Source organism: Pelodiscus sinensis, chromosome 2 (genome assembly GCF_049634645.1).
Source record: "Pelodiscus sinensis isolate JC-2024 chromosome 2, ASM4963464v1, whole genome shotgun sequence".
NCBI lineage: Eukaryota > Metazoa > Chordata > Testudines > Trionychidae > Pelodiscus > Pelodiscus sinensis.
The window spans coordinates 191,635,006-191,659,671 of record NC_134712.1 but is presented as its reverse complement, the minus strand read 5'-3'; the positions used below and the strand labels follow the sequence as shown (position 1 = coordinate 191,659,671).

The 24,666-nt window shown below is 42.4% G+C and overlaps 1 protein-coding gene across 1 annotated transcript in view; it reads left to right on the top strand.

Annotated features, from left to right (window-relative positions):
• KCNH8 (potassium voltage-gated channel subfamily H member 8) overlaps nt 1-24,400 on the top strand; it is a 311,959-nt gene extending 287,559 nt beyond the window's left edge. The window contains exon 16 of the mRNA XM_006120171.4: nt 22,263-24,400. Within this exon, the coding sequence (XP_006120233.2) occupies nt 22,263-22,970 (708 nt within the window). The 3' untranslated portion in view covers nt 22,971-24,400. The remainder of the gene's footprint in view (nt 1-22,262) is intronic.
• Nucleotides 24,401-24,666: the final 266 nt, after the last annotated feature.

Below are 24,666 nucleotides of genomic sequence, written 5' to 3'. Positions count from 1 at the left end.
ACAGCTTGAACATCTCTTAATGGGAGACTCTGATCTGGCAACATCCCTGGTATGGAAGGACTACAGATGTTCAGGACCAGTGAGTCCCGCAGAGGGCTTGAGGTTAGGAGCCCTGCAGCAGGGCTGGAGCCCAGTTGCAAGGCTGCCCTGTGGCAGCAAAACCAGGAGCCTGGCAGCAGGACTGCAACCCAGGAAGGGGGAGGAGGAAGTGGGGCTGGAGCCCAGCAGCAGGGCTACCATCTGGTGGCAAAACTACTACCCAGCAACAAAAGCACCCAGCAAGACCAGGAGGCAGCAGGGTTGTCTGGTGGTGGGGTTAGGACTTGGCAGCAGGGCTGCCTGGCAGCACAACCAATAGCCTAGCAATCCCACTACTGTCCAGCAGTGCAGCAGAACAGGGAGACGGCAGGGCTGCCCCATGTGGCTGCGAGCCTGGCAGTGGGGCTGCCCAGTGGTGCGGCAAAGAGCCTGGAAGCCCTGCTATCACTCGGCAGAGCTGCCTGGTGAGGCTGAAGCCCAAGCAGGGCTACCACCTACTTGCATGAATGGACCCAGCCCGGGAGTGGAGGGGGTGGACTCCTTTGCAGGGCTAAAAGCCCGGCAGCGGGGCTGCCATGGTGAGGCCAGGAGCCCTACACATGGAGGGACCGGTGGCAAGGGGCAGCTGAGAGGCTGGCAGCCAGGCCACGAGCAGAGAGACCAGTGTCGGGGGCAGAAATGACTTTCCCTGATCCAGCAAAGTCCCTCATCAGGGAGGTCCAACCTGTAGCAGATTTACCTGGTGTTGCTCCAGTCGTTTACTCAATTAAGATTTTTTTTAAATGAAAAAAAATTAACCCCTTCATTTTTCTTTTATTTCTTTTTAAAATGGGAATTCCATCAAGTGTATTATTTGTCTTCAGACCTGTAACCTCTTATCATTTGCTGTTTTAATGTAAAAGCTAGGATCAATTTTGCAATAACATTTTCTTCTTGTTTTCAAACCTGAAGCATTCATTTAACTGTGCCAAAACAGAGAGCTACTCAAAATTTCTTTGTTTTATCTCTTTTCTGAAAGGTTTGTTGAGAAGCAATCCTATTCCAGGTTTATCATATTTTTCTGAACCATTTTGGTTCACTCTGTTATGTCAATTTCAAGGATTGTACTTGATTTGGTGATTCTCTCTTGTGTATATGGCTTTTTGAGAAGCAGTCCCATTCTAGGCACATCCTGTTTTCCTGGCACAACCAACCTCTGAGCTTGCTTTGAGTTAAGATAAGAGGAAGTTGCATGCCAAATTTGGTGAGCCTAGCTTTTACCATTTCGGAGGAGTTCCTGGTCAGACAAGGCAAATTCTCTAAAATACATAGAAGATTATGTTATTGCCTACAGCAATATCCTTTGTCATGATCATGTCAGAACTCACTGTTTCAGCATATTAATAGTTGAATGGAAGAATCTTTTAAGGTGTTCCAGTAGTGTTTTAGGTGATTCAGAGGATAGAGGAATTCTTTCCTTTCAGTTGCCACTGAGCTAATGATGTTAAGGGACAGTCTGTGGCTACAGGTGCCCTCTTTTGGAAGAGATGTAACACCAAGGATCTGAATATATGATCATTACAAAGTGACATAGGATCTGTCAGAGAAGGGAAAGTAACTACACTATAGCCAAATTCCAGTTTCTTCTTCGGGTAGTCCCCGTGGGTGCTCCATGTCTGGTGTCGGGCTGGTCCCGGTGCCGCAAATCGGAGCTTGCCAGAGCTCTGTGTGTGTGTGGCTGGACCGTGCGCGTGCAAGCCGGTTTCACGCCTTTCATCTGCCGCGCGGGGTCCAGCGCCCGCCAGTTCTTCTCATCCGCCTTGGGTCGCAGACGGAGCTCCCCCTTTCTCCTCAAGCAGAGGTTCCCCTTTAGTTAGTTATCTGTGGGGAAAGTTAATAAGTTTTAAAACTTAAAAAGTATAAAAATCATTCCTCGTTTAGCCCGGGTTGCGGGCTCGTTTTAAAAAAAAAGGGGGGGGGAAGAAACCCAAAAATGAGCAGTTCTACTTCTATGTAGCGATAGTGTTTTTTCTGTTAGTGGAGATAAAAACAGTAGCTGACTCCTCGATTTAAAAAAAAAAAAAAATACCACCTAGAGAAATCTGAACAAGCAAACTGCGGAGAGACGCGTCTCCCCATTCACTGCTCTCCCCATTATCATTACTGTTTAACTTAACTGTTTAAAAAAAAAAGAGGACAAAGCCGTTGTAATAAAGAAATACAAGCGAAAAGAAAGCCAGGGACACAAAAGAGGCCGCACTTAGGAGGTGTGAACGCTCAGCCCTTTCAGAGTGCAAAAATACTGGGCTCCCCCAGTTTTAAAAAGTGTGCTAGTTGCGCTGAGCCAATGTTGGTGTCAGACGGGCACTCTGCTTGTATCCGCTGCCTTGGGAAGGCACATATCCCCCAAAAGTGCACCCACTGTGCCAGCCTGACGACCAGAGCCCGCAAGGAGCGGGAACGTCATTTAAAAGAGATCCTGTTCAATAAGGCTCGCATGCCTTCCACTGCCTCAGGATCCTCTGCTTCAGACCCCACAGCTGAAAAGCAGAAGGCTCCTTCTGAGGCTATGCCTTCACCGAAAAGGAAGCGAGCCTCTCCCACTCATTCCCTGCCAGCTGCTCCGCAATCGCGGGTGAGCACAGGTGACAAGCCGGGTACCTCTCACTCGAGGGTAACCGGTGCTCCTTCAACAAAGAAGCCAGCCGGCATTTCCCAATCTCGACAGCCCTCCGCACCACAGCTGGCACTGGGGCTTCTTAAAGAGCCAGCTACAGCTGCACAGGTCTTATCAGTGCTGAGTGCTGAGATGCCTGCAATCACTACTCCTCACAGGGAGCTGTCTTCAGCTCCGGCAGGGGAACAGCATACTCCTGCCCAGATGCTTCCTTCTGAGCCTTTAACCCTTCAGTCTCCAGGCTCTGCACAGCCTCCAGCAGCATCAAAATCAAATACCCAGGGAATCTCCCTGCGTACCTCGCTGGGGTAGTATCGGGACCCATCTCCTCACCCTTGTGCTTCTATGCACCATACAAGAGATCACAGGGATTATTATCAGTGAAGTCTCTCATCTCGTCACCATTATTACAGAGAGCGTAGCTGTTCACACCAGAGATGTTCTAGATCTCCTTCTCCTACAAGACGCTCACGCTCACCAACTCGTTCACCACAAAGCACCTATTATGTCAGGTACAGCAGTGCTAGATCTTCTAGACGTTCGTCACCTGCAGGGTTTGACTGACGTTATACGCATCATCATAGACCGGACTATGTTGAATCATTTCATCGCAGTCACTCTCGATCTCATCGCAGGTCTCCATGTTCCTGTCAGTCAATTAGCCCACACTCCGTGCATTCAGAGATTCTCAAACATTCTCCGCTATGATGTACGATACCTTCTCGTTCTCTGATACACCGATCACAAATATCAGACTTAGAGGAAGGGCAACTCTCGGAAGCCAACCCGGACATGTCTCCTAATACCTGTTCACCAGTGCCTTCTAAGGATGAACCACTGTCTCTGGGCGAGACGTCACCTCTGGACGATCTTAAAGAATTCCAAGACCTCTTTAAACATGTTGCGCAATCCCAGGAGGTGCAACTTACTGAGTCCTAGGTAAGCAGCATAAGTTATTTATGAATTTACACCCTAAACAACAACGAAAGATTGCCCTCCCGATAGATGACACTATCATGGAGGTAGCACAGGACATCTGGCAGACGCCAACATCAATACCGCCTACTAATAAGAAAATAAAGTATTTTGTCTCATCCAAAGGCTTGGATTTTCTTTTTAATCACCCGCAGCCGAATTCCCTGATAGTGGATGCAGTTCGACATAAGAGCAAGATGCCCCAATTTAAGAATTCCCTACCGGATAGGGATACAAAAAAATTGGACTATTTTGGTCGAAAAGTTTACTCCTCCTCAACCTTGCTACTGCGGGTTGCCAATTATGCTGCTCTTTTGTCAAACCATAACTTTGACAATTACTCCAAGCTCCCGGAACTTATGCAACATCTCCCTGACAATAAGAGGTCTCTCCTTAAAGCCGTTGTCCAGGAAAGGTTCACTGCATGTAGAACATCACTTCAGATCGCCGCAGACGTTGCCGACACAGCTGCTCGAGCGATGGCAACAGGTATCACGATGAGAAGAGCTTCCTGGTTATTGTCAGTGGGAGCCCCTAAGGAGTTGCAGTCCAAAGTGGAAGATTTACCCTTTGACTGTCAAAAGCTGTTTGCTTCTACTACCGATGAGGTTCTCCATTCTGGCAAGGACTCTCGTACTACCCTTCGATCTCTAGGGATGTACACGCCACCTTTCAAACGCAGGCAGTACTACCCCTTCCAGAGGAGATATGATTACTTCTCCTATAAGCAGCAACAGCAGCGTGGATCTGACCAGCCTAGATTTAGACAGCAACCTCAACGCAAACGTCAGCAGCAGAATCGCTCTTCAGCTCAGCCTTCTCAGAAGCAGCAGGTTTGACTCCTGTGTGGGAGACTTGAACACAGCTCCACTGGTCAACACACTAAAGCCTGCCACCACCTTATTCCACCACCGCCTGAGGCCATTTCTTCGTCAATGGGCCACCATTACCTCAGACTGATGGGTTCTAGAGGTCATATCATCAGGCCTAACGATCCCATTTGCCTCATTCCCCCCTACTACCCTTCCCACCCCCTCCCTTCTCAGGGACCCATCTCACAGGGCCGCTCTTCGAGAAGAAGTTTTTCACCCGCTCGAGATCGGAGCCATAGAGAGAGTACCCAACGAATTCCGGGGGAAGGGGTTTTACTCCAGGTATTTCCTAGTCCCCAAAAAGTCTGGGGGGTGGAGACCCATCCTCGATCTGAGAGGTCTAAATTGTTTCATCCGAAAGCAGCGCTTCAAAATGACCACGCTGGCCAAGATCATGCCAGCACTAAACAAAGGAGACTGGTTCGCAGTCCTAGATTTGCAAGACGCATATTTCCATGTGACAATACACATAGCACACAGGCGTTTTCTGAGATTCGTAGTGGACGACGACCATTTTCAATACAGGGTACTGCCGTTTGGTCTCATTTCAGCCCCAAAGGTGTTCTCCAAAACACCGGCAGTAGTGGCTGCCCATCTATGCAGAATAGGAGTCTCTATCTTCCCCTATCTCGACGACTGCTTCATCAAGGGACGCACCCAGTCAGAGGCACATCACATGGTAGTCGCAATTCAGGATTTGTTCGATTCCCTCGGCCTTATTATGAACATTCAAAAATCACGTCCGCAACCAACACAAATTTTAAACTTCATAGGAGCGCGTCTCAACTCCCAGTTAGAGAGAGTTCATCTGCCAGTCAAGCGTTTTCAACTAATACAAGTCCTGATAAAAACAGTCTTGCAAGCTCCAATGCTCCCAGTACGCGTATGCCTCCAGCTGCTGGGTCATATGGCTTCGACGACAATCATAGTGCGCCACGACCTCAGGTGTCTGCAGCATTGGCTGAGCACGGTGTACAAGCCTACAAGGCACAGCATCCGCAAGACTGTGGTGCTTCCAGCACATGTCAAAGACTCCCTATTATGGTGGACCAATCACAACAACATGCTGTCAGGAGTCCCCTTCCATGCACCGCAACCATCAGTGGAGATAACCACAGATTCTTCTCTCATCGGCTGGGGTGCCCACGATGGAGATGATGCTCCATATCAATCTTCTCGAGCTGCGAGCGGTGTTTCGTGCCTGCAAACACTTCAAGTTACACATAAGATGCACTGTCAGCAGAATTCTCACAGACAATGTAGTGGCGATATATTATATGAACAGACAGGGAGGTGCCCAATCCTGTTCACTTTGTGCAGAAGCGATCCTCCTATGGAAATGGTGCATTCAAAACAACATTTCTATAGTCGCGTCATACTTACCGGGTGCAAACAATACCACGGCGAATGCACTGAGCAGACATTTCCCTCAAGACCACGAGTGGGTTATCCGCACGGATGTCCTCTTACCTCTCTTCCATCGGTGGGACTTTCCGGTGATAGATCTCTTCGCTACACGTGCCAATGTGAAATGCAGAGCTTACTGTTCCAGAGCAGGAGTGGGATGTCACTCTCTGGGAGATGCATTTCTCCTTCATTGGGGCACATCACTCATGTATGCATTCCCCCCTGTTGTACTTATTCCCAGAGTACTCGAGAAGATCATGATGGACAGGGCACGAGTGATACTTATAGCCCCAGCGTGGCCCAGACAGCCATGGTACTCAACTCTTCTGCAGCTCTCCGTACGAGCACCGTGCCGATTACCTTACCTACCAGACTTGCTGACACAACAGACAGGATCCCTTCTTCACCCAAAGCTGGATACTCTGCACCTCACTGCATGGATGATACATGGTTCATCAAGTCCAAGAATCTTTGTTCGGACCAGGTGAAGTGTGTTCTCTTGCACAGCAGGAGGGATTCCACCAGGAAAACTTACCTGTCCAAGTGGTCTAGATTCATGCGCTGGTGTGCTCCTAAGCTTCTAGACCCTTTGGTTTCACCACTGCATGTTTTACTGGACTATGTCCTCCAGCTAGTCGACTGGACTCTCCATTTCATCACTTAAAGTCCATGTAGCGGCGATAGCTGCTTTTCACTACCCCGTTGAAGGCAAGTCGGTGTTTTCCCATCCCATGATGACTAGATTTCTCAAAAGATTGGCTAACCTTAACCCACCACGTAGGCCTCCGCCACCTGCATGGAGTCTTGACCTGGTGCTTGATGTCCTAACTCGACCACCGTTTGAACCGTTGGCCATGGTACCGGTGTCAATGCTTACAATGAAGGTACTCTTTCTTCTTGCCATAACATAGGCACGTAGGGTGAGCGAATTAGCCGCACTGATGTCAACACCTCCCTATACAGTCTTTAACGCGGGGTCAGTGATACTGAGGTCTCATCCAGCCTTTCTACCTAAAGTCTGCACAGATTTTCATATAAATGAACCAATCGTTCTGCCATGTTTCTATCCAAAACCTCATACCTCTCAGCGTGACGCTCTCCTGCATACACTCGATGTTTGTAGAGCCTTGACATTCTATATAGACAGAACCCGTACTCTACATAAGACGGATTGCCTCTTCATTTCGACATCAGGGCCTTCTACGGGCAAGCCCTTATCGGCCCACCACATTTCTAAACTGGTTGTCTCTTGTGTTACGACTTGCTATACTATCTGTAAGAAGCCGCTCACGTCGCAGCCTAGGGCACATTCAACACGAGCAGTTGCTGCGTCTGCAGCTTTCGTGAAAGGAGTCCCTCTGCGGGACATCTGCCGGGCGGCGACTTGGTCTTCTATTTTTACCTTTTCAAGGCATTATGCAATTGTTCAGCACTTCGCCTCTGACTCAGCGGTAGCTTTGGCAGTGCTGCCTGCTGCTCAGAATCCCAATTCCGAAGCCCACATCTAACAGATTACTGCTTCAGAGTCACCAGACGTGGAGCACCCATGGGAACTACCCGAAGAAGAAGAGGAAGTTACTCACTTTGTGCAGTAATGATCGTTCTTTGAGGTGTGTCCCCGTGGGTGCTCCACGACCTGCCCTCCTCCCTGCTTTGGAATCTTGTCTTTCTGTCTTTCAGATAGGCAGTGAGACAAACTGGCGGGCGCCAGACCCCGCGTGGCAGATGAAAGGCGCGAAACCAGCTTGCACGTGCGCAGTCCGGCCACACACACACACACACACACACACACAGCTCTGGCAAGCTCTGATTTGCGGTGCCGGGACCAGCTCGACACCAGACATGGAGCACCCACGGGGACACACCTCAAAGAACAATCGTTACTGCACAAAGTGAGAAACTTCCTCTTATTTCACTGTATTCTGCCTTTCCGGTTCATTTCAACTGGATATGCAATGTTTCTGTCCTGTTGTGCAGTCCTTCTACAGGTTTGTTTGTTAGTGAATTTCTACTGACTTTGAATGATAATTGTTTGTAATAGATATTTGTATTTCCATCAATTTGATTTTTTATGGATGAAAGGCATAAATGAATAAATTGAATGTAATCTTGCATTAACTTAATTCTATTATATAGCTGTGCACACACACAAATTTAATACATATGCACAAAAATGTTAAGTAATCACAAGGTCATTTTTATTGGCTGCTCAGACAGCACTAGAAAGGCAGAATTAAAAGAAATCTTGAAACTGAGGGAGTAAGAGACTTATGGGGAGGAATGGTCTAAAAGCTAGTAGAGGAAAAGCTTTTCAGTAAGGAAAAGATACATCTACCCAGAAAGTGGCCAAGAAAGGCAAGAGTATTGACAGAAAATGGCCTGGAGCTAGTAACAAGATGAGGAAACAATGGTGAATTTTGGGGGAAAAGGAGACATTAAAACAGGGAAAAGTACGACATTTTTAACTATCAAGTTTCATCTAAAAATTTAACTACAGGCAAGGGGCATGCAGAGATAGTAAGTAATCTGTGGTATTGAACAAGTTTATTATTTCATCTATATTGCAAATAAATGCCAAACTTCATATTATAATTGTACTTCAATATTCTGAAAGTATCATCGTTTATAGTCTCCTCTAAGCCAGTTACTCTAGCTGAACATACTAAGAAAATGGGGGCAGGCTAGTATCTGTTTCTTCTCCAGTATCCCCACCCTGCCTGCAGTGCCATACATGGAGCTAAATTTTACGTACAAGTCAAACCCATTGACTCAAGGTTGCAAATATGTATGCACATACTTAACTTTTGGAACCAACTGAAAAACATTTTAAGAAACCAAACTTAATTAGGGTAGTTATTAACATTAAAAATTAAGATGGTTTCTTAATAAAGTCAAGGAAATATTACAGCACCACCTTTTGTGTATTTATATCCAACATCATGTATAGATAGTTGGGGTGAGGGGGGAGATTCTGAGCAGCTGCTTCACTGAGAAAATATGTCTTCTGCGCCTTAATTAAGCAAGATTCCTGAGCTCAAGACTAACTTTTTACACTGAGATCTCCTCAGGCCAGGGCTACAAGGGTGCAGGACCACCAAGGGGCTGACTTCTCCAGCCCTGGTCTGCTGTAATGAGGGAGATGTTCTCTACCGAATGAAGCTACTGCTGCTTATTATGTCAGTGGGAGCACAACTTGTCTATATAAGCATTCTCACAGTGGCACAGCTGTATAGCTGGGCCACTATAAGCTTGTAAATGAAGACATGGCCTAGCACAACTCCTTCCTGCTTGAATGGGCCATCACTGAGATGTACAATTTCATGATAACGACGACAAACTTATTCCAAGTACATAAAAGCACCTTCTCTCATTAATACATTATTCTTTAAGTTACCCATATACCTCTCACAATGATTATAAACCTTAGCAAATTATGGGCTTTCATTAGGTACCTTTCATGCCAAATATCCTGTAAGACATGTCTGGTGGTACAAGTTCGTCAGGTTTTAGGTGCAAGTAGTTTGCAAAGAATAGAGGAGATTTTATATATAAACAAACACTGCTGCTGACTACCAGTGACTCTCTAACATCGCCATAAAATACATGGTTCTGAGTCAAGATCAAAAGTCAATCAGCAGCTAGGAAAATAACTGCTTTTATAGAAGGCAATTGCATTACAACCATTCACTAGTGATCTTAAAACTGCTCTTCCTTTTGTATAAGCATACAAAAAAAAAATCCCTAATACAAACATTCACTACAGCCAGCTGTTAGTAGAAAAAAGAAAGCAGTTGTTCAGTGGCTGAGAGCAGTGATAGATGAGTTCTATTTGTTGTCTAGGTTACATGTCGGAAAGAGAATAGAAATATTTTAATTTAGAGCTCCACAAAATGAAACTTGCTTTAGCAGAATGGGTAAAACTGGAGCATAAAAAGGGCATTCCTTAATTAATGATTGCTTTTGTATGCATTTTACATGCATCCTGCTGCTCTAATGTAAATTTGGAAAGCTACATTTAATGATCTTGCCCCATTTAAAATGTAAGAGCCTGATTATTTCATTTAACACTTGATCTACTTTTTATGAAAATAAAAAGGAACAAATAGTTGCATATTAAGTTTGTCATTTAGATGTCTGAGTACATGATACACAATCCAAGATACTTATGTGCCAAATGACTGCAAGAAAATTGTATTAGTAACTGCAAGTGAAAATGTAACCCACTCATTTTCTGGGTGAGATGTCCTGGGGAAAACACAGAGAATAAGGAATCTGCTCTATGGCCTTAGTAGAGAGTCAGGTGCCTTTTAGCTCATGCTGTAAGAGGCTCATGTACTAAGTTCCAGAGGTCCCAGGTTTGGGGTCCACTTGTTGGCGTTACATAATGAATGAGAGTCTGTTCAAAACAGACTCCAAATGCCTACTTCAGTTTACAAGAGACATGTCACCTCCTCTGTTCGCAGGGAGGTGGAGCAAAAAGGGGCTACTGCCCTGGGCCTGGTAATACAAAAGGGCCCAAAGCTCCTGGCAGTAGTGGTGACCAGAGCCCTAGGCCCGCTAAATTGCTGCTAGAGTGTGTCACTGCATACTCTGTGTAGCACTCTCCAGGTGGCAGTGAGGGCTGCTGAGCCCCGGTCCTGCCCCTTCTGGGGGATGGAGAAGAACTTCCCCTCCCCTGCCTGGCTCAAGGGCCCAGTGAGGCTGTTGGTCCCACTGTATGTCTGTCTCTCATGTAGATGCAGTCCTTAAACCAATTCCATTATTTCCAAGTGCACACTTCTCCCACTGAACTGGAACACTCCCCCTCCCCCCACACACACACACCTAACAGATACTAACTAGGATGATGTGTTGCAGCCACAAAACTAGTTTAAAGTCTCAAACTCTGGTTGTGTGTGTTATGGTATACATTTTACAACAATTTATTATAATCAGTATAAAACTATAAAAATTATAAACTTGACTGTCCTCTTTGAAGGACTGTCAAATTTAAAATGATCTTGAGGTTCATTAAATAACAAACCTGTGAAAGAGGAATAAAATTTTAATCAGATGAAGTGGAGAGCATCTCTGGTGAAGTGCTGCACAGAGTCATGCAGTCTTCCCAACCTCCCGCCTCCAGGACACAGCTCCACATTCCTGTGTGCATTATACTGTCATCTACGTTATCTTCTACAAACATCTCTCTGCAAAGTTAACACTGGTGGAAGCTTAAATGCTACAAGAAAAGTTGGGCAATTTAATCATAGAATACTAGGTTACTTAGATTGTTTTTCTGACGTAGTACATTGGTTGTTAAACAAAAAGGGAAAACAGAAGATCTTGTGCATACACATACAAATTCACATCTTACTTAAGAAAATTAAGGGTTTCTACCCTTGTGTAGCCAGACAGAACCCTCCCCCCCCCCCCCCTTGTAACATCCATTTTTGCTTGCCTGGAGCATACAGGGCACACAGAGCAGAAGGCCCAGGCTGCGTGACCGTGAATGGCTGTAAACAGAGATACGCCAATTGCTGACCAAGAGGCTGCCAAGGAGTGCCCTTGACTCAAACCCATATTGATACGAACACACATCCATCCGCGGGGGGAGGAATCTCTCGCCCAGTAAAAAAATGTCTAGTGCTCACAATTTAGTTCTCTCTCTTGCAAGTGTAAATTAACTTGAAACTTGCTTGTAAGAACTGGCACCACAAAACGGACCAGTACAATTCGGCATCTTAGATAAGAAAGAATACGGGCCCCCAGGGGTATAAAGATAGGTCCAGCAGCGCATTTTCTCTGAGTGTCAATCTACCATCTATCTGCTGGTTGGGTTTGGTGTTTGATCTCCCGAGGTTCCAAGGGGACGCCCACCTCGTATTCGTCTTTCCTAGGAATTGAGAGACCGGCCCTGGCCTGACACACTGGAGTCGAGAGGCACAGAAAGGGGTAAAAATTGTACCTGGATGTGGTCCATTGTTTAAGTATATATATATACATAGACTTAGAGCTCTTTAAAGATTAAGCTGTCACTTGGTACCATTATTTCTATTTTCTATCTTTATTTTCTTTGTAACCATTTTTAAAATCTGTATTTGTTAGCATTTAAGAAATAGAGCAATAGCCATTGTAACCATATGCTTTTATAAGTCTTTTAATAAACCTGTAACTGTTTAAGCTTTAACCTGACTCCTTCAGTTGCTGTAACAGAACCAAGCACAATTTAAAAGAACTTCAGCCGGTCATAAAAGGACAGACATAGGGAGAGCTTAGGCGTTTGGATCTGTGTCACTCCCAGGTGACAAGATCCGTTGGGGCACCTTTCCAGCCTTTCCCAGGCTGCCCGCTGCGAAAGAACTTTGTGTTCTAGCAGTTAAAATCTAAGGTGTAATAAGCTCTTCCTATATAACGGGGTGTCTGTTGGCCTGCTGGCCACCCTCTGCGATGGGACCCCGGTCCTAGCAGTAAAGACACGGACGTTAAACCTTTTCTCAGAAGCATACACACACACACACACACACTGCCCTGACCGTCGGCTGACACCTTGCTGCTGTTGGTATGGTAGAAACCATCTCCAGTTTACATTTTGATAGGCACCAGAAATACAGCTGTGTCTAGACTGGCAAGTTTTTCCACAAAAGCAACTGCTTTTGCAGAAAAACTTGCCAGCTGTCTAGACTGGCCGCTTGAATTTCTACAAGAACACTGACAATCTCGTGTAAGAAATCAGTGCTTCTTGTGGAAATACTATGCTGCTCCCGTTTGGGCAAAAGTCCTTTTGCAAAAAGCTTTTGTGCAAAAGGGCCAGTGTAGACAGCTCAGATTTGTTATGCACAAAAAAGCCCAGATCGTGAAAATGGCGATCGGGGCTTTTTTGCACAAAAGCGCGTCTAGATTGGCATGGATGCTTTTCCACAAAAGTGCTTTTGCGGAAAAGCATCCGTGCCAATCTAGACGCTCTTTTCCGCAAATGGTTTTAATGGAAAACTTTTCCGTTAAAAGCATTTTCGAAAAATCATGCTTGTCTAGATGTAGCCTCTCTCTTTAACAGTAGCTTAGTATCTACAGGATATTAGAAAATGCAACAAAATAGCAGAAACCATAAAATGTCAACCCCTTTCCATGCTGATTTCCTTGTGAAGCCAACCAGGAGAAATGTGACAAAACTGGGCACAGAGGCCTGGATGCAACAAAAGAGACTAAGTTGTTTTGCATCATAGAGGAGGTTTCTTGGACCTCATGTAGAAAGTCCACTGTCCCATGCAATCAGGAGCACATCTAGGTGTTCTAGGGGGAGTAAAGCCACATGAGCAAGTGACTATAACTGGATTCCAATCAATCCCTCCATGCACAATTTTCTCTTTTCAAAAGGTGGAAATACAGGAGAACAGCAACAAGATGAATGTTTTGCAATATCAGATTTGATGCAGAAAAAGAACCCAGTACTATTCCCACCTGATTAGAAGGAAGCCTGAGAGAACTAATTGGGCTAAATGTGAATTTGGCACTTGGGGAGGGATCCACTCAGTGGTGAGTGTAGTACATTAAACTCTTGTAAAGCAAGCAACTATTAAGTGTCAAATCTAAAACTGAAACCTAAGTAAACTGGTAGAGTAAAGACCCCAGTACCATTATGCAAGGAGAAAACCAACACCTGAATAAGCAATATAAGAGCACCCTGTTTACTCTATTATTATTTACCTTGTGACCAAGTGATAGATATACGTACCTAATGCCAACAGCTTGTAGCCTTCAGAGCCCAACTACAGCATCTCATAGCCAGTGTCGCTCAACTGGAGAAGCACACAATATAAGGATAGAGTGGTTAGAACGGGCTGTGAATTGGCTGCCCCAGTCCTTTGGATGAACACTGGTGGAGACCAAGGTAGAATAAAGGGACACTCCTCTCAGCTGGGAATCACTTTCTTGAAAGATAGAGAAAGCAGATCACTCCTCATGCAGCCACGAGTCATAGGATGTAGTTGTGAGACAGGCAATTCATTCATTAAAACAATCATTAGCTTGGTATGTAGTGACCATTTGGCAACTTACCTATCAAGTGTGAATGAGACATCTAGCCAGACTTCTAGTTAGGTCAAGGTGGAGTTCATGGTCGCAGATCATGCAGGTAACTGACGTAGGGAAGTACAGGAAAGAGGCCCTGGAAACTAAACTTAGAATAAAGGGGACAGGAGACACGTCCAGAATATCTCTAGCAGCTTCCTCTTGCATAATTTGGTGCCAAATGCACAACCAATGAGATGGGGAAACCTCAAGCTCTTAAACTGTAGATGACAAGGTGGTAGTGTAAAGCAGTGCTACCAACAGAATTGCCAGACCCCAGGCAAGGGGAGAAGTCATCTCTGTGCACCCAGAAGGCACAGGGCCTCAAACTAAACTGGACTAGACTGTCTTTTAGCACTTCCAGCCTCATGCTGTGCAGGACAACAGCAATTTAAAGGGCACAGGGCTCCAACCACTGCTGCTCCTGCATCCTCTTCCTCTCCCCACAGCCCAGGTGTAGAGAGAGAGTGAGTGTTACTTATGAGCTTTAAATGTTAATGGCCAAAGTAGCTTTTCTAATAATAGTGGGGATAATATTGGAAGCTTCTGTTTATATGGAATTGTTCACCAAAAAGTGCATTAAAAATTTTCCCTAAAGAAATGACTTCACTTGCTGTTGAAGGGTAGGGTCAAACAAGGCTTTGTTACCCCAAAAATCAGGCTAGAAAGGCCAACGTGGAACACCTTAGGTCTAACAACTCAACGGCCAGTTTGGTCTGTTTTGGTACATTCCAGGAGGTGACCCACCCTAGACTTAATTACTTGAGTTTTACCAAAGAACTGGTCTCTGAACTTAAGTGGACTCCCCAGAGCACTTAACCCAGATAGAGTCTCTCTCTCCAAGGATTGACATCCGGTCAGTAATTTATTTGAAAACAAAATAAATTTTAACATAATATTCCTTAAGACAATAAGTTTACCAAAAGGAATAAGCCACAAACCTTTTAATATAACAAGCATATATTAGAATACAATCAAGTTCTAGTAGCATGTATACATATTCAAATACCCAATGCTGCGATATTATGCAATTAAAACAATTTTAAGTAGTTACATTCTACATGCAGTAAGCAGTCATATGCAGAATGTTGACAGCAAGACATTAAAATGCATGTACTTACACAGACATTTATCATAATTAACTCCAGCATAAGCATCCATATATTTAATAGGAGTTTTCTGCTAAAATCTCCACATTTCCTTTCTCCACTGTCTTCTTTCCATCCCTCTGATTTTGTCCTTTTGTTTTGTCAACTGCTGAGAGGTTCCACCTCTAACTTCCTGATTTTAGCTCTACTTATTCTGATCTTTCCTACATTACTCCTCTACTCACCTTCTACACCCCAGCGCCATCCATTCATGCCCACACATGGACTCAAGCTTATCAGCACTTCTGCCTTACATACAGATTTTGAGCTGTTCTGATTGGATTGTACACATCATGTCATACTAACCCACCAATCAGCTTCAAGCCCTTTGGAATCTGGACCTAATCGAAGACATTTGTTATAACTAACTGCTCCCAACAAGTGTGGTCAAACCATTCTAAGGCTCTGTAACGGGGCTAGGCCCTAAGGGCCATAGCATAGTCCTCAATGTAGCTAGAGTAGCTAGGAGGAAACCAGCCAATCAGGGGCCAGAAGTGACTATATAAGAGGGGCTGCAAGACTAGAGGCAGTTCAGTTTCAGCCCCGACCTGGAAGAGAGAAAGTCAGGATGGCTAGCTGGCAGAACTAGGGACGATTCAGAGTGGAGAGCTCACGGAGAGACTGAAAGACTTGATGATAGAGCCCTGAGGTAAGGGCAAGGACTTATCTCCAGGAAGGAAAGCCCGGTAGGCATCACTCTTGTTCAGAGTGAGGCAACAAACTAAGGGAAGAGCATCAAATTGAGACACTAACAGAGGCCAATCCAAGTACTCTCCTTAGAGAGGTATGACCCAGAAGGAGTTTGTGATTGCAAAGAGCGTGACTCAGCTATATGGCTTTTAAAACTGAGGCAATGCAGGAACCTGCACTCAACCAAAACAGCAATGCTCCTGTGAGGTGAGTGCCAACCTCATTACAGGCTGCCATTCCGGTTTTGACAACCATCTTGTTTCCCTTGCCATGACCACTTACAACAATCTTTAACTATTAAATCCATATCATTATCAAACAAAACATGTATTTGTATGCACCTTCTTATGTTTCGCTTCCAGCACTCCAATTTCATTAAATTTACAAAACTTGATCTTTCCTTACTTCAGGTAAGAATGATAGATCAACACTTTTGTTGCTGGAGAGTGCCTAGTGCTAAACAGCAGTTTCAGCACTCAGAGCTGAAAAATCCTGTGTCAATGTTATTTAACAGTACGTGCAGCAGTCTAACAGCAGCTGAACTTAAAAACACTCTAGCTAGCTAGCTGAAGCTGCAGGAACAATTTGGATAATTACACTCTGATCAATTCAAACTTAAGTTTGGACATGACACTATAATGTGTCGTGGGATTTACAATAACCACAAGTGGTAAAAGGCTCATCTGAAAGATACTACTGCAGCAATGCTCTCGCATGACATAACAGTCTCAAACAGAAAGTTGCCACTGACACACACCATTTTTGCTACACTCTTGAGTTCCTCTCAGAGATTCTCCTTTAAGAAAATACTGCAGAATTCTGCAGTAACTATTCTGAATTCTGCATCTTGTAGTGATCTTATAGCTTTGCCATGCTGAGTTATTGTTGTAGATGCTTGGTTATATTTTTATAAAGGTCCCTATCCAAACTCTAATCAGGCTCAACCCTTTATAGATTGCAGAATCCAATAATTTTAGGAGTCCAGTGTTGCATGACTACAGGGAAGATCCAGAAAATAACAGTCCTATTGTGTAAACTTGATGTCAGCAGTGAGCAAATTACACATTCCTACTTTACAAAAAAAAAGTGCCTGCACTGATTTTACCAAAGGAGATTATGCCTAACAATTTATTGCAGAAGTAATACAGAAAGCTCTGAAACTTCTTATGCTACAGAGACTTATTTAGAAGCACATAAAAGGCTCTATCACTGAATGTTTCTGTATAGGGAAGAGGTAACTTACCAAAAATGTATCAAGGAGTGGCTTCTACAAAGATACTTGTGTTTTGGAACTACTTATTCTGCTTGGTCAGACCTGTCACAAGGATTAAAATTAGGACTCCCCCCCCCCCCCCTTTATTTCATTGAACCTTAAGAATAACAAAAAAAAGAAAAGGGGAAGAGGAAAAGTTAAAAGCAAGATGAAGGAATATAATTCTAGGTGTTTTATAGAGCCTTTGAAATTCAAGCAACCTACTTTCATACAAGGAGGAATTCATCCCTTTACCCATAGCTGTGAAGAAAGCCCTAGTATTGGGGCTATGAACTTGGCACTCTGCCAGGGTGCAGTGAACAGGAAATCCACCCCGAACAGGAAAGAGAGTATGTTATGACCCCGCCTCCGCTCAATTGCTGCTACCACTAGCTACCAGCTAAAGTAGAGGACCCATGGCCCCTCAGCTCACTACTCCCTCATATTCACTGCCACCCCCATGTAATTGAAGGTGGAATGTATACTAGTTCATGGATGCAAAACAAGTACAGAAGCCATTGAATGGCTGCTTTGTTCCAGAGCCACAGAAAACCAACACCCCTTTGGAGTTCTTCAGCACAAAGGGGCATTTCACAGGTGCTGCTTTCACAGGTGAATTTGATTCATTAACCTAGTTCAATCACATTTCCAGTTGACGTTCACCCCTCTCATCTCAGAAATTCAAGCAGATCTGCTTTATGCCTGAGCAGCCTATCAACTGTCTCTTGAAGCTTGTTCAAAGCTTATGTTAAAGAGCAGCCATTTGCAGTGTATGTCAAATTTTTAATTGGTTGTACAAAACTCAATTATGCTACACATTCTTGAGTTTTATCTACTAGTACCTTATTAACTACATACATAGCTACAATTAGATCACTCATTTAACAAATCTGAGAGCTGTCAGACTAGATTCTCCTCTGCTTCTAGCCAGTATCTATTTCTTCCAGTCACACAGAATCATAAAAGCAAAGAACTGTGTCCTTAAAAGGGAAATGTGATCACTACAAAAAAAAATGCAGAGGAAGGAATGAACCTAAATGGGTTTTCTTCTTTCCTTCCGAATTCCCTATGCGCCTACTGTGATTGATTGTAATATTGCCAAACCCAGTCTGAAGTGCCCTCTTCCATGGATTTCTCATAACAGTTCTATCAATGGTGAAGACTATATTTCTGGTTATGAAAAAGTTAAGTTGCATAAGTCACTTAATTGGTGGTCTCTTTAGTTGGGGGCAAAGCAAATACTGCTAGATTATCCTTTTCTATTTTTGACAGGCAGATTTATTCTTCTGAAAAGAAATGTTATCTGTCAAAAGCAAAGCATGACTGCACTTCCACCAACATCACTTTGATGAACTGCATGTGTTTATTTCCACATTCGTGAAGACAGTAATCGGCTATACAATGGATTGATTAACAACCATTGGTAGTAAATCCAAATTCATATTCCCACCTTAATGTATTAATTTCCCTTTAGTATTAAAAATAAAGAGCTAGCTTTAACTCCATAAAAATCTTTCCTTTTAAAAAATGAATAGGCTCTTTCATTGTGTACCTTAAACTTTTGACTTTCCTAATGAACATATTTACCTACATCATCATCATCATCATCTTACTTTCCAAAAGTTTAACCTGTAGGCAGGATTCTTCTCAGAATGAGAGTTCTGGACAGATGTGCACTATATGTCTATTAGATGTTATCAAGTAATATTAATTTATTATTTGACAGCTTTAATACTATGTATTACCTCTTATCTTTGGAAAAGAAAAACAGAAATCATGATTAACATTGGGTATGCCTCAGAATAATCTCATCACTTGCCATCTCTTACAAAGGCCCCCTTTGCATGAAATATTGCCTAAACAAAAGCTGTGACTACTGCTGCAAACATTCCAGTGAATCTAGGTCTCCTATGTACAATAAGCCACTAGTGAGCATTCTTAGCAATGTGCCTAATTTTTTGGAAGTGACTGGTGGTTTTCAGTGTCCAATTTGAGCTACGTTGAAGAGGTGGCACTCAGCACTTTCTAAAGCTCCAGAATCTTTAAGACATCTGAAATTGGAGACCAAAAAATTGCTACTTAAAATCATTAGTGACTTTTTAACATTTAGGTGATGGGTTTCTTTACAGTTAACATAAAGAAGGCAACAGTATTTCTTATATAGATTTCTGTATACATTTTCAAAAGGATTCACCGCAGCCTCGTTCATCAGTATTAATATGTCCATATCATTCATGTCTATCAGACTTTTTTTCTATTATTTTAAACAGACTCATAGACTTTAAGGTCAGAAGGGACCATTATGATCATCTAGTCTGACCCCCTGCACAGTGCAGGCCACAGAATCTCACCCATCCTTCCCAGAATAATCCTCTCACTTATATCTCAGATATTGAAGCCTTCAGATACTTTGAAGACCCCAAGATGCAGAGAATCCTCCAGCTGTGATCTGTACCCCATGCTACAGAGGAAGGCAAAAAACCTCCAGGTCCTACCCTACCCCAAATATGGAGATCAGCTAAACCCTGAGCATGTGGGCAAGACTCATCATCCCGACACCCAGACAGTTCTCTATAGTAACTCCTATCATCCCTCCATTGACCTATTCCCACTGATAATGAATGGACAATTAGTTACCAAGATCATGTTATCTCATCAAACCATCCCCTTCATAAACCCATCTAGTTTAATCTTGAAACCAGATAGATCTTTTGCCCCCACTACTTCCCTCGGAAGGCCGTTCCAGAACCTCACTCCTCTAATGGTTAGAAACCTTCATCTAATCTCAAGTCTAAACTTCCTACTAGCCAGTTTATATCCATTTGTTCTTGTGTCCACATTGGTATTAAGCTTAAATAATTCCTCTCCCTCCCTGGTATTTATCCCTCTAATATATTTAAAAAGTCCATTTACCTTTTGTAAAACCATGTTGTAATTTGTCCCAATTGCCATTAGCCTCAATGTCTCTAACTACTTCCTCCTTCAAAATTTTTTCCAGGATTTTACATACTACAGATGTCAAACTAACAGGCCTATAGTTACCCGGGTCGCTTTTTTTCCCTTTCTTAAAAATCGGAACTATATTAGCAATTCTCAAGTCAAATGGTACAACCCCTGAGTTTAGAGATTAAAAATTTTTGCTAATGGACTTGCAAGTTCATGTGCCAGTTCCTTCAATATTCTTGAATGAAGATTATCTGCGCCCCCCGATTTACTCCCATTAAGCTGTTCAAGTTTGGCTTTTACCTTGGATATGGTAATATCTACCTCCATATCTTTAGTCTCATTTGTTAAGTTACCATTATCCCTAAGCTCTTCATTAGCCTCCTTAAAGACTGAAGCAAAGTATTTGTTCAAATATTGGGCCGTTCCTAGATTATCCTTAACCTCCACTCCATCCTTAGTAATTAGCGGTCCTACTTCTTCTTTTTTTGTTTTTTTCCTATTTATATGGCTATAAACCCTTTTACTATTGATTTTAATTCCCTTTGCAAGGTCCAACTCTACCTGACTTTTAGCCTTTCTCACTTTGTCCCTACATGCTCTAACCTCAATAAGGTAGCTTTCTTTACTGATTTCTCCCATTTTCCACTCCTTATATGCTTTCTGCTTTTTCTTAATCACCTCTCTGAGACGCTTGCTCATCCAACTTGGTCTAACACACCTGCCTATAATTTTTTTCCCTTTTCTAGGGATACAGGCTTCTGACAGCTTCTGCAACTTTAACTTAAAATAATTCCAGGCCTCCTCCACTTTAAGATCCATAATTTCTTTAGTCCAATCAACTTCCCTAACTAATTTCCTTAATTTACTAAAGTTAGCCCTTTTGAAATAAAAAACCTTAGTCTCAGATTTATTTTTGTTTATCCTTCCATTTAATTTGAACTGAATTAGCTCATGATCACTCGAGCCAAGGTAGTCTCCTACAACCATTTCATCTATGAGGTCCTCGCTACTCACCAAAACCAAATCTAAAATAGCATCCCCCCTTGTTGGTTCAGCAACTACTTGATGAAGGAATTCATCAGCTAACACGTCTAGGAAAATCTGAGCCCTAATATTATTACTAGCACTTGTTCTCCAGTCTGTATCTGGAAAGTTGAAATCTCCCATGATTACGCAGTTTTCATGAGTGTTTACTTAATTAAAAACATTAAAGAGGTCTCTATCCATATCCAGATTGGATCCTGGTGGTCTATAACACACCCCAAGCACTATCCCAGGGGAGGGTCTGATAGTTTTCTTCCCCAATGTGATTTTTGCCCAAACAGACTCTGTCTTCTCCATTCCATCACTTTTTATTTCTTTACAATCTACCTCATCTTTGATATACAATGCGACTCCACCACCTTTACCCTTATTTCTGTCTTTCCTAAACAGCACATACCCTTCAATACCTGTACTCCAGTCATGCCTAGTATTCCGCCATGTTTGTTATTCCTATAATATCTGGTTTGACTTCCTGGACCAAGAGCTCTAGTTCCTCCTTTTTGTTACCTAGGCTCCTCGCATTGGTGTACAAACATCTTAATTTTTGCTGTTTGGCCTCATTCACATTCTTTACCCAATTTGGCACGGACGTAATACCTCCAATATGACCTATTAGACTAGTATCCACCCCACCCTTCCTCATGTTCATTCTCCTACCCCAAGCTATATCCTTTCTTACTTGTTTTAATCTTTGTGTTTAGAAAGATTTTATTGCCACAGGAAATCCCCCAGGTTGAATCTAAAGCTATTTTATGCATAGAACTTATTTTAAAACAATTGGGAGTTTTCAGTATAATGGACTCCAGAATCTGCTTTCAGTGGGTTTATTTTAAGCTAAATCTATTTTTCACCTGATTTCAATGTCATATTTGCTTTTATGTTTCAGTATTAGTGAAGGGTGTAGGCAACACACATAATAAAATGTATGTGTATAATGAGAAGATACAAACTTAAATGGAAGGACTGTGTTACATCGCTTCTCTACTTATTTAAATTATATTTCATGCTAAGCAAAGATACAATATGATACTAGCAAGGTGGATACCTTGAAGAAAGTACTTTTCTTTATATAAAGCAAGAAAATGAAATGACAATGTATTTTAGATGTGTTTAACTATTTATCTACATATGCTACATACTTTATTTCATGGAACCATTGCTTTTTTTAATCCCTCTCGCCTTGGCAGGTCACTAATTTAACTCAAGAGGTCTCCCAATTAAGAAAGGACATGAAGAACGTGATGCACCTTCTGGAAAACGTATTGATGTCACAGAAGCCTCCAGGGTTCTGTGCAGTGCATGGCACATCTATGAGTCCTACAATGGAATGCTTACAGACTAGAACAACGTGGACTACACATCAACCTTGTATACATATGCAAGCTGGGAATATTACTTGCACCAAAGCACAATTTTGCCATGGTAACACCACTCCTGACATTTGGAATAGGGATCCACCTTCTGTAGAGAGCAGTCCCCAAAGAACTGAATCCAATGTTCAAAATTCTACGGACAATGAGTTTTATTATACTTCAGGCCTTGACTATTCACCTTCCTGTTTTCAGGTAAATCAGAAAGATAATCTGCCGTTTTTAAGATGCACCTCTCCATATTCAGACACTACCTTGACTCCCCTTCAGTCAATTTCAGCAACTCTCTCTTCCTCAGTGTGCTCCTCCTCAGAGACTTCATTGCACCTTGTGCTGCCCAGCAGATCTGAGGAGAGTAGCTTTAGCCCAGGAGCAGTCAGTTCACTAAGCTTTGAGAACTTACCAGGATCTTGGGACCTTGAAGGAACAACAGGAGCAGTTTCTGCACCAACCTCTGAAGATTGCCCACTAGCTGTTGTGACAAGCACAAAGGATAGTAAAGATAACCAAGCCATACATGTATAATGATAGACCAAGAAGTGGTACTCAAAGCATGTTCCCCAGTTGAAAATTTAAACAGTACTGCATGACTGCTTTGTTTGGCCTTTTCTCTGGTGATCATGGAGACTTGCTAACATGAATATTCCGATTTATAAAAAGCAAGTGGATATGAAAAGATATAATCAGTTCATACAATAGGAAACAAATTTCTAGATTCTAGAAGCATGTTGAAAAGCATTTTGTATGCACAGATATAACTTATGGTCTGTTTGGCAGACTTTTGTGATAGTCGAAAAGACCCTGAGGGTCAAAACAGCTGGATGTCTGGGACAAAAGAGCTGTCATAGGAGATGTTTGTTGCTTGAAGCAAAGGCTTTTCCTGAGTGCCTGAATGTTGTTCTCAGACAATATCCATGGCACTGTTTGCTTCAGGTGATCATGGCTCCTGCTGGTTTATTTGTCTGTTTCGTGAAGGCAAAGGGGCAATTATCACTGCATGTCATCTCCTAGACAATCAACCAAATAGAGTTGGTAGAGAGAGTGGTTAGTTGTTGCACGTTATTTGTCATGTAAATGAAACCTCTTTATCAGAAAATGCTATTTTTATATACTTGATATGAAATATGTACCTAAAACTATTTAAAATATTTATAAGGAGAATAAGGGTTTCTTTTCTTTTTGGTAAAAGCTTGCAATTTTAACAAAAAATGCACTATTGTGTATTAGATCAAACTATTTATTGTTAAGACTATGTAGTTAAAAACTGGATCCCCTTTTATCTGCATGCTGTTTGCAATGAATGTATCCATGCTGGAGGAATACAAATAAAAGGTAATATTTTATTTAAAAAAATAAAAACTTGGAACATGAACTCAGATATTAGTATTTTAACCAGTGAACTATGCTATGCTAATGATACTCAGTGCTCTAGTTTTGTGTTATAGCATTGTATTACCACCTCTATTGTTAAAGCTGGGCCAGCACTTTAATATAATCCCTGTTTTCAGGGGAGTTAATAGCTGTGGGCCAACATTCAATGAGAACTGAAAACTGGCAGGTAGAATTGTAAATTAAGAGCAATATTTTTAAGCACATTTAAAAATATTTAACCTATTTTAAACAACAAGAAAAGGAATAAATAATCTTGAATTGTTATATTTATTTATTGGTTTGTATTTGTATACCTAAACATCACTTTGAGATTTAAAAAAAATTAAATTTGGCAAGTAATTTTGTCCATAAATTTGTTTAATTGCTTTTGGTATTTTCAAACCATACTTTTTAGTTCTCAATATATTGACACTTTGAATAGTGACTCCTGTGCATGCCTAGCGATTACTTTTCATTGAGATTTTTATATGACATTTTAAGATGCATAGTTTGTACCAAAAGTACATGTTCATAGCAAGTCTACATATTTACACACCTTTTATAAGCTTAGATAATTTTTAAAGAAGAAAAAATACTGTGAAATTATGTTTATAGTGCACCAAATCCAGCAATCCGTATCAAGATGAAACTCCCACTGATTTCACGTTTAAACACAATTTTGATTTCACTGACAGTTTTATTTGAGTACGCCTCTCAGGACTGAGACCAGTTTTAATGCACTCGGGAGCATGAATTCACCCTGATACTTTGCTTAATTCACATCATCCCACATTATTCTCACTGGTGTAAATTAAGAACAAAGTGTCAACTTTTAATTTTGAACGGCTTG